At 39.0% G+C, this 10,590-nt stretch overlaps 1 protein-coding gene across 1 annotated transcript; it reads right to left on the reverse strand.

The window, feature by feature from the left end:
- Window positions 1-2,793: 2,793 nt before the first annotated feature.
- LOC144644791 (ficolin-2-like) lies at window positions 2,794-9,842 on the reverse strand. The gene is made up of 4 exons (XM_078504335.1): window positions 9,481-9,842; window positions 7,970-8,048; window positions 6,661-7,041; window positions 2,794-3,241 (listed from the first exon to the last, which is right to left on the reverse strand). The coding sequence occupies exons 1-4, from the start codon at window positions 9,829-9,831 to the stop codon at window positions 2,976-2,978; spliced, it is 1,077 nt and encodes a 358-aa protein (XP_078360461.1). The 5' UTR covers window positions 9,832-9,842; the 3' UTR covers window positions 2,794-2,975.
- Between the last annotated feature and the right edge of the window lie 748 nt (window positions 9,843-10,590).

The following is a 10,590-nucleotide window of genomic DNA, read 5'->3' on the forward strand; positions in this document are numbered from 1 at the left end:
CTCAGGACAGCCAGTCTTTTTTTTTTGCAACATCTACAGAAATAGCGGAGACCGTTGTTTAGTTTGCCTTGTGATGCTGCTCCTGTAGGGTGTGTACAGGTGCGTGTATATGTACACCACTTTCATAATGGCGGCCAATTTATTTATTCTTTTATATGTATGTTAATTAGCCCAATTGGCCTCGTTTTAGAGTAAAAATTCTTTTGAATTTTTCACATGCGGACGAGGCCAGTAGGGCTAATTAACATACATATAAAAGAATAAATAAATTGGCCGCCATTACGAAAGTGGTGTATAGATGGCGCTACGATACCGTTGGATGTTTTACGGTAATCTTAGTATTTGCTTCAAAATCCTTTCGTTCAGGACTCAACAAGGAGGAAAGACGTTTGTTCCATCAATTCACCCAAAACTTTACCAAAGGAAACCAACATACCTACAATTCAGAAAATAGAGAACCAGGGGGGGGGAGGAGGGGAGGAGGCGCGGAGAACGAGGGGACCCGACCGGCGCGGAGGACCCCCGCACACACGGCCCGAGAGCCGAGAGACGGAACCCACAGAAGACGACGAGACGACACGCGCGAGACACCAGCGCACGCGACACGCGAACGAGCGAACACCGCCACGACACCGAGGCAGCCCGACCGCCGAGAGCCGACGCCGGGACGCCGGAGGGCCGCCGGGGGACGGGACACGGCCGGGGCGCGACGACGGGAGCGACCGCGGCGCCGGCCGGGACGACGAGAGGGAGGGAGGGTGCGCGGAAAACAGTGGACCGCCCCAGGCAGCCGAGACGCAATCGCGGAGAAAATCTCAGACTAGATAAAAGAATATTCTGTACGGGCTATCGGGCCGTTAAATCAGGCGATTCTCACGATAGCTACAAAATTATAAACAATTGATCATAAGCTGAAATTACTCAGCTCTAAAAATAATATTGCGCTTCATAAGATCATAACAAGAGGTAAAAACCGGTTTTCAAACCCCTTGATACCTCCAGCCATAAACCGTTAAGGGCCCATTACAGTATCTTTTGGGGTCGTTGCTAGGGAGATTTCAATTGGCTGTAACTTGATATATCTTTGCTTTTATTGAACCAAATTTAGACAGGAGTTTTAGAGTGCGACTGCAAGTCAGTTGATGACGTCATCGGTGCACGTCTAATGTCACGTGACCCAGAACAAAAAACTGAGTTTTACGCAAGAAACTTACGGTCTCATTCATAGTTTGTAGTATTATGTCAATCAGTACGTTTATCTTAAAAAATGTAAGCATGCGTTTTCCGTTAGCACAAAAACTTGAACAATAAGTAAAGAAAATGTGTTCTTTTGACCACGTTTTTGAACACAACTTTAATGTTGTTTTGATTTTCCAAAAACGCATGCTTACGTTTAAAGAAAAATGTATTTTCTTTCGATTTACTGCAAAAAACAGAAGGTACGTTTTTTTCCTTCTGAGAAAAACTCGCATTTTCGTCCGTACCGGAAGTAAAATTATATGGTGACTGATTGGTTGAAATCATCGTAATTGACATTGCTGCACTAAGTTGGCTTTCCCCCCGCTCACGTACGCTTCAAAAACTATAATTTTTCGACCCGGCAAACTTAACTTCTTGCTTGTATTCGGACAGCTTTAACAACGTTTACTGTCGCTCAACTAACTGCAGAGGCTAAGACAAATGTAAACAAAGGCGTTCGTAAGTATTAAAAGAGTTTAGTGTGAGTTTCTTTATTGTCGGCTTGTAATTTGCGAATTACCGTAAACGGCGTAATTATGTTTTGTCAAGGAGGCTACAATTCTTTGTTCGGTTGAATAAATAGTTAACGTTTGTAAGCTGAAATGTTTTTATACAGGTGTTTTATATAGTTTAGTTTTCGCAGTTTTGTACCTTACTGAATTTGTCATGTGGTTAGACTGCTGTACGGATCATAATCAGCAGTTTCTGCAAGCAATTTACGGCAGATAAATCGGGTTCATTCCTATATTTCTGCGGTTGAACTGCATAAAAATTATCTTACCTTCGTTTCGCGAACGAAATGAATCGCTGTTTTTTTTTCTGAGCTTCGTTTAGTTCTAGTGACAGTGCTTTAATTTTTGCCAGTAGCTTTCACAGATTTCTTCAGTGAGCTGAAGGGGAAACTGATGAAAATACGGCAGCGCCGCACGTTCGCATGTTTTCTAATGCATCGGCACTACTTTTAAAATATTTCGGCGGTTTCGGATACTTGCTTCAGGCTTCGTATATGTTTTGCAATCATTTAGTATGACAAACTTTTTTTTATTTCAATTTACCCAGTTTGCTTTTACTGCAGAACAAATTTCCGTCATTGAAATATGATTCTAACCGAAAGGGAACTAAACTCGCGTAAAATTTTGCCGCTAAGCTGAATCACGAATGCGAGAAAACCGGAAATAAAATTGCACTTGCGTGGCAACCGCGTAGCTTGGCAACGAGATACTGTAATGGGCCCTTAAGGCTCTTAGATTTGCTTCACTTGAACATTGTACACAAACTGATTTTCAGGTACCGTGACGTACGTTAACTGTGGTGGCAACAAGTTAGAACTGTTAATCAAGTCGAACACCAGACTTCCAAATGATGCACTAATGAAGCGTTGTGAGACTGTCTTCAGCTGACACTTTCACTCCTGGTAGTTTCTGTTTCGTAAATAGCTTGCATCTTATTTATTGTAGAAATTAAAACATTCTATTGAAAAAGTGTTATGATGTCTACAACATGCATTGAAAGAAATGGATTTTCAACAAAAGTTATTTATCTACGGTTTAAAACGGAAGAAAGTTAGTAGTTACTATATTGGTTGCAACCATAACAACGTTAAACTCACACCATAGCTAGACCCTGGAGGCCAGATTCAACATTTTAAAGGAACGGTTTTCAGTCACGGACAACATGTGTAAACCTGACAACTAATGGGTTCCTCAGGTGCAAGACGTAACGATAACAGCAAAGCTTTAAAAGTTAACTGGTCTGATCTTCATCCCAACTTGTTTAAGGGAGTAGTGATATCCTTTCCAGTGACTCCAGTTGACACCATCAGCAGTTGACGAGTGCTGTCCGTGATGATACAGACCGTTCAGGTTGGAGTGATGACAGGACGCGTACCACCAGGCTCCTTTATAGGACACAGCACAGTTACCACCCGAGCTGTCATTATCCAGATCTTTTGTCGAAAACGGTTTACCATTATGTATGGTAGAAAGAGAATCACTGGCAGATCCTAAAAAGCGAAAAGGTTTAGTTACTTTATTAAAAAAAATCAGTCAAGTTGTATATTTAAACTATTCGCCCCAGTCCCTTACAAGAGCGAGTATAAATAAGAGCCCTGCATCTCATTTCGGCCCAGTTCGCGTAAGAATCCTTCGCTTCTGTTACCTGATTTGTTGTAATAGCAAATTTTCAAACTCCGTTTTGGCCGCTGTCTTTCAAGCTTAAGCATTTCTTCGACGCCTTTACACTTCTGCAGCTATCCAGTCCCAAGTCCGGCACTATCTGGTAAAGTAGCGTCGTGTATTTATCTGTTTTATTCATTTACTGGCTTGTTTTTTCCTACCACGTGTTCCCCAGTTATGTGTCATATTTGCCTCACAAATCTCTCGTTTGTGCAGCATTTTTTCCTCGGTTCCCTTGCTTAAGTTTGCACGCTTGTACTGTTGTAAATGTTTATTTTATGCGTGCTTCGCCTCGCAAACTCCGGGTTTGTGATTGAAGTGCTTTTCCTGTCATTCGGCTCCCATCACTTTTTGCACACTTTTGTTCGGTTTATTTGTTATGTTAGTGTGCTTCGCCTCGCAAACATCGGGTTTGTGCAGTGCTTCGCTGTTGCACACGTTTATCTGTTATGTTGGTGTGCTTCGCCTCGCAAACAACGGGTTTGTGCAGTGCTTCCCTTTTGCACACGTTTATCTGTTATGTTGGTGTGCTTCGCCTCGTAAACATCGGGTTTGTGCAGTGCTTTCCTTATGCACACGTTTATTTGCTAAGTTTGTGCGTCGCTTCAGTCACAAACATCGGGTTTGTGCAGTGCTTTCCTTTTGCACGCCTTTAATTTATTTAGTCAGCGTGCTTCGCCTCGCAAACACCGGGTTTGTGCTGTGCTTTCCATTTTCTTTTCCTTTCTTCCCATGGTAGCCTGAAAGGGTGCCTAATGCCCTAGTCGGATTACTGACGCTCAGGCTGCCATCCCTTGGGTGGGTTTTCTCGTGTATTTTCCAGCGCCAAATCTTTTTGTCCTATGCCATCTTATTTATCCTGGATTTTAAGTACTTCGAGTGCTGCCACCCAAGGGAAGGCAGTCTAGCCTCAGTTGTTGTGTGGTTTGTTTGTGTGAAAAAGTGCTCAGCCATAGGCCGTGGATAGCGAACTTTAGCCCCTGGAACCTAGTTAAGACCAGAATTTTTGAAGCCCTGAATTTTTTCAGGCTTCTTTATTCCAATTGCTTAAATTGGAAATTCACTGCGATGATCATTCATCACTTTCAGTTAAGACCTTGTCAGCTACAGATTGGTTAGTGTCTTCCTGGTCTTTCGTCTTCAGTTATGGGTTGCTGGGTAGGATTTTTCTGGTTTGAGTCTTGGGTCTTTGGGTTTGAGTATTGGCGATTTTTTGGGTCATCTGGTTTTCGGCCATGTAATGCGCGGACTTCTGGGCGCGGGAGCATATCTCCATCTCTTATTAGCGAGCGTGAAAGGGACTGTCGCGAATAGTATGCTATTCGCGCCAGTCCCTTACAAGAGCGAGTATAAATAAGAGCCCTGCATCTCATTTCGGCCCAGTTCGCGTAAGGATCTGAGCTGTTGTGGCCGAGACCTGTTGTTTATTCCTTTCGCACTTGCCTCTCTATGCTACCGTGCTTTTTCTTTTCCCACCCTCCCTCGCCCTTTCCATTTCCGTTTACAACTCACCAAAGCGCGGTCGCATACCTCCATCTCTTATTAGCGAGCGTGAAAGGGACTGTCGCAAATAGTATGCTAAACTCGCCGTTCACTTAACGACTGCTCCCGAGGGAACAGTAAACCCTCAAACGTACATGCAGAGTTATACAGAGTCTTTAGCTTGCTCTACATGAATGCGTATTTTTTGTTGGCTGCGACGTCAACCAACGTCATATGGCGTCATTAGAGCCAAAATCGTGTACCCGCCATCTTGGATTTCACAATTGTATTAGAAAAACAGAAAATAACGGGAATTCATACAAATCAAGGAAGAATGCTAATTCAATGTAAAATTATACAAATCGCATAATTTGTTTAAAAAAACAACTGGAAAAATTAAATAATTATGTCAAAAATGACGATATTTGGCGAAGCCTGCTTACGTCAAAACTCATGGACGCATATTTGACATATCAAACTTTTCGCAAATGGTGAATGAACTGCCAACGAAAGTTTCAGCAACAAAGAGTAAACCCCTTTTTATTGCAAAAAAAAGCTCGAAGAGGGTGGCATCCACCCTCTACCTGAGGGTCTCAATGGGTAAGGGTAAGGGTAATAGTTTTCCCGAGAATCTCAATGTTTCCGGTGGCGGAGCCGAACATTGAGAGCCGAGGGAAACAAAATTAATTGGTTTCCCCATTAGCCAGTTATTAAGCAATTTGTTATAGCACAACGAAAATACTAGAAAATGCAATAAGCGCCCTGTTGGGGAGATCAAATTTTTCTATGGTGTACGCATATAAATGATGATGTCATAAAATGTTCAAAACGCAAGTGGAACCACGAGCCGTTAGGCTAGTATTTTCACTGCAAAGTGTTCATTGGACATTTTAATTTCTATGATTTATAATAGTGTGTATCATGAAAAAAAATGTTTGATTTATTTTTAAATTTATTTTATAACGCGGAGAATTTTTTTAGGTATTACATGGAAAATAAGTGCGAAATCGCGCGCGCACCACGAGCGACAGCTCGGAAGATCGCATTTTTTTACTTTAAGCCGACTAATGCGTGGTAAATTTCATCAATAATGTTCAACTTGCTGGATTCTATCTAAAATACAAACTACTTGCGGAGCTCCCGCGGGTGCCAAAGTCGCGCGCAAGTGAAGCGCCATACCTCAGAAAATTCGGAAACCCATAAGCTCAAAAATTGTGTTTGTCACGTGATTGTCCGTCCTGCTTACGTACCTACATACGTACGTTTAATGTCGCTTCTTTACTGTCAAACAAGGACATCCAAAAGCATCCAACCGTTTTATGTGTAAAACGAACTTTTCATAAAACACGCGTAAACTCATCTTGAACTACCATGATGCACTGTAGGAGAGAAATTGGCATTTTGGAATTTTGTGCGCATGCCATCTTTAGTACTAAAATGACGAGAAATTAAAAATAAAGCTTAATTTGTATTTAAACTGAAAGGCAACATATTAGTGTCTCAATTACTTTATTGTTTTAGAAAGTTTCTTTTACATTTCAGAGGCCCGTAATGTTGTCATAAGGAGATCTGCTGTGGTTGAAAGTTTGAGGCTGTTTAAGTAAAAAGTTATTGCGATTTTCAAGTCACATTAACCCACCATTTGTACTAAGTACACACAATGAAAGTTTTTTCAAAACTTAACACATATAAGTTACACAAGAAAGCAAGAAGAACACCAAGATAAAAAACTTACTGTTAATTGATTCTAAAACTAATGAGGTACCTGAATATGATCCAAGACTCAGACTGTATTTAGATGCCTCATCGCCGATTGCAAACGAGTCGTACTCAGCAAATCTAGTATCTCCTTCCCAGTCTTTTAGATCCACTCGAAGTTTGCCATTTTCACTTTGGGTTAGGCGGTGTATCTTGTCTAACCCAAGCCAAAACTCCCCATTCAAGTTGCCAAATCCACTCTTGTAGTCGGTCCAGTCGCGGTAAAAATCAACGGAGCCGTCCAGTCTCTTTTGGAACACTGTCCACCCCCCACCGGCTGTTGTTTGGTCACAGAACACATCAAAGGCACCTGAACCATCAGGGTCGATTGAATAAACACCGCTGATTCTTTCACCAGATTTGTACAGCTCAGCACAGTTTCTCTTTGCTGAGAAAAAAAATGGTAACGATTGACTTAGGTTACGTATAAATGTACAAACTCGTATGGTATTTCTCCGTTCTTCCTATATCTTTTGGCAATAGGTTCTTTAATCTTGTTATCAGCTAAAAATAACAATGGTCACGAGTTCGACTTCGTTCTTTCCCTGTTCTTTGCGCGCGGAAAAACTCAGTAACAAAAACGGGGTTTATTTCAAACAACAAAACAAAGAACCAATCAATCAATCAATCGATCGTTTCAATCAATCAAAACTTTATTTTACGAGGGTGACACGTAATAGTTTTTTCAATTGATATATTTGTGGCCCTCTTAAATGCACTAAACCTTGGAGATTTTCATGCACCAATTTACAAGGTTAATTAACACTTCATTTCTCACAAGAATCGAATAAGTTTGACTGAACTTGGCAGGCAATCTCAGAGAGCAATTAGTTCGAAATCTACCAATCACAACTGACAGTCTTGACCTTTTGACCCGAAAGAAGTGAATTTCTGTTTCCCGAGAGGTCTGCTAAGATGATTGACGGCAGCAAAAAGCGTAAACCGTCAGTCGAGAATAGAATTTCAGAGTTCGCATGTATATAGACGCAAGTATGTTACTGGAAAATAACGACGACGCTCTTAACCAGCAGCTTTAACGTCTCAGACGTTAAAGGCGTCTAGCATAAAAACGGGACGGCGTTAACTAGTATAAAAACGGTAAATAAGACAGACGCCTTTAACGTCTGATGGCTTTAACGTATTCGTCTCCAGTGTCCTCCGAGTGTAGAACCCAGACTTTTTTTATTTTTTATGCGTTCCGTTTTTATACCAGACGCCTTTAACGCCTTAGACGTTAAAGACGTCTAGACGACTTAATCGTCTCTAGCATAAAAACGGCCATTTACGTGATGCACGAAGAATGTTGTATTACTTACGCTTGCAATTGAAGACTTTCGATATTTCGTTAAACGAGCATGATTCTGCATTCATGCAACCGGTCAACTGGCAGTCGTGCTATAGACAAATGAAAGAAGTAAGGAAAATTTGGTTGAAATTAATAATGTTGTAAATAAAATGAAATGAAAACTTTATTTACCCTCGATCTTATGAGGCGTGTTAGGCCTGTAGCATGTTTGGCTAAGGAAACCGAAAAAAATAAATACATGAATAGTGAAAAAAATGAAATAGGTTTCAAAGCCCTTAAGTAAATTCAAAATAAAATAACATATAATATAATAAAATACTGAAAATACTATAAATAATTTAGTCGTTATATTGTGTAAAGTTGATTTCTCCTTACTGCCTTTAAAAATAAGATTCATAAAAAAAGCCAGCCAAGCTAGCCAAGGGTTGTTATGTGTCCGGCTCTATCAATACATTTATACCTTTTGTTTAGAGAACAAGCCTAATATACTGGGTGAAGAAAATCAAACCTATAAATCAAAATACAATCAACTCTCAAACAAGTGCTTATAACGGACTTTCTGCACTTAACAGAAACTATTTTGTGAAATAATACAATTTTTATAATAATTTTTATAATAATTTGTAAGTCTTTATTTAACAAGGGTAGAACTAAAATAGCATAAAAACACTAACAAACCAGTGGCCCTCAATAATTATTTACAATTAAATATAAAAATACACAGAACAATACGAATATTAAAACTATGGATAATCTATGAAATATTACGAATAAAAATACAAGAAATACGAGATAAAATATTAAAAAGGTAAAAAGAGTAAAAGTGTAACTAAATTACAGAATTAAATGATTTAAAAGCTGCTGTTCTTTAAAAATTCTCTTCCAAAGAGAGATCCTCAACCAAAGTAAACCCATGCACACTGCTCCTTGGGTATAACTTAATTTAGTTTGTATTGTTTTTTAAACATCACCGAAGCGTTTACTATTGTTAGAATGAATATTTAGAATGAACCTATTAAAGTTATTGACTTAATTTTAATTTACCAACTTTAACCTTTTTTGCCAATCAGAATACTGAAATTTTCTGGATCTATTTCGCATTGTATTCTATAAGCTACTATTGTAATTAGAAATCTATGGTATCCAGGTGACGGTTTTGTTTATACCAAACTGTTACTGTTAAAATGTTTTTTAAGCTTACCTTACTAAATATTTTATGTTTAAGATAAAACACAAATTTTGGAAAAGATTTTGACGCGATTTTTTTGGCCAACTATTTATTAATCTGATGTAGAAATGAATAAATTCATATTGAATTCAAATGACCTTTACTAAATAAATTTAATAGAGAACATGGTACCGCGAGTTTGCTGGGTAACTCTTAAATTTGTCTAGCTGCAATTCGGCGTTAAACATTAAATCAATATACTGAAATGGTTAAAAAAGCAGTTGACCTTTTTTATACTTCGAGTGTACCTGTGAACATTGTTTTATTTTTTCTAAAAAAACGCTTCTTCTTACCTTCATGTCGTAAAATTGGGTATAAACCGTTTCTTCGTCGTATTCGAGTTCTTTCTCTTCGTTAGGCAACAATACTTGCTTCTCGTTTAATTCACAAATTCCTTCAGTTCCGTCAGTACTTGAAGCTTTGCGAAAATTTGATGAAACACATCGAGGGTTTCTTTGACATTGTAAAGTGCAAGACAGCTGACTAGAGGAGTGAAATGTCTTGAAAGTGAAACCTTTTAGCCGGCGATGATTACGGGTTATCAGAAAGGGACGAGACGGATAACTTTCATTTAAAGCAATTGTTCGAGATACTGCAATATTAAACACAAACGCTGCAGTAAGGAAAGGAAAATAGATTTTCATTTCGAAATCGTGTCGCCATTCACACAAACGCGGTGGACTGCATGTGTCTTAATAATGCATGAAACGAAATTAAAGTGTTTTGGAATTTAGTATTGTTTACCTTTATCGAGACATCTTCAACAAGAACAATTAAATTGAATTAAAACATACTGTGAAATTTATTGTCAATCTATCGGAGTTCAGAGCGACCGAACAAACGTTGTTGAAACGTGTGATTAAGAAATTTTTTTTTTTTTTTCAGTTTAGTAAAAATATTACTGAATGCAATGGAATTTGTGTGTTTCTCCAAGACCGAATTTCACAGTCCCTTTATACCGATTGTATGCGCAACAGCGGAAGAGGCGCAATCAAATCTTTCATGATTTTTTTAATTTTTTTTTTAAGTTAATTCAACTGTAGGAAGAAGTACAGAATTAGAAGGGACTATTTAATTGGTCATCAAAATTCACTTTGCTTCAAGGTATAGCTGTTTATATCGTTTTCATCTTGTTTATTCCTAACTCTACGGGAGTCTAAGCTTAAAATACGTGTTAAAACAATGGTTCTTGGTTTGATTTGCGCGACATCTGGAAAGAACTTGGGAAATTCTCAGGACAGCCAGTCTTTTTTTGGAGACCGCTGTTTAGTCTGCCTTGAAATGCTGCACCTGTAGGGTGCGCACAAGTGCGTGTATTTTACGGTTCACCTGTTCAGAGAACTGTTATAAGAATTCCTTGAATACTGAAAACATGGAGTGATTTATATAGATTTGAACTCTTC

Source organism: Oculina patagonica, chromosome 2 (genome assembly GCF_052425735.1).
Source record: "Oculina patagonica isolate OP01 chromosome 2, crgOcupat, whole genome shotgun sequence".
Lineage (NCBI taxonomy): Eukaryota > Metazoa > Cnidaria > Anthozoa > Scleractinia > Oculinidae > Oculina > Oculina patagonica.

Bases quoted from the DNA above. Each gene is read 5' to 3' on its own strand.
- LOC144644791 (XM_078504335.1), bottom strand. From the start codon at position 9,831: ATGAAAATCTATTTTCCTTTCCTTACTGCAGCGTTTGTGTTTAATATT. The intron at 8,049-9,480 runs GTAAGAAGAAGC...ATTTGTCTATAG, and splicing joins CCCAATTTTACGACATGAAG to CACGACTGCCAGTTGACCGG. The intron at 7,042-7,969 runs GTAAGTAATACA...TTTTTTTCTCAG, and splicing joins GAAAGTCTTCAATTGCAAGC to CAAAGAGAAACTGTGCTGAG.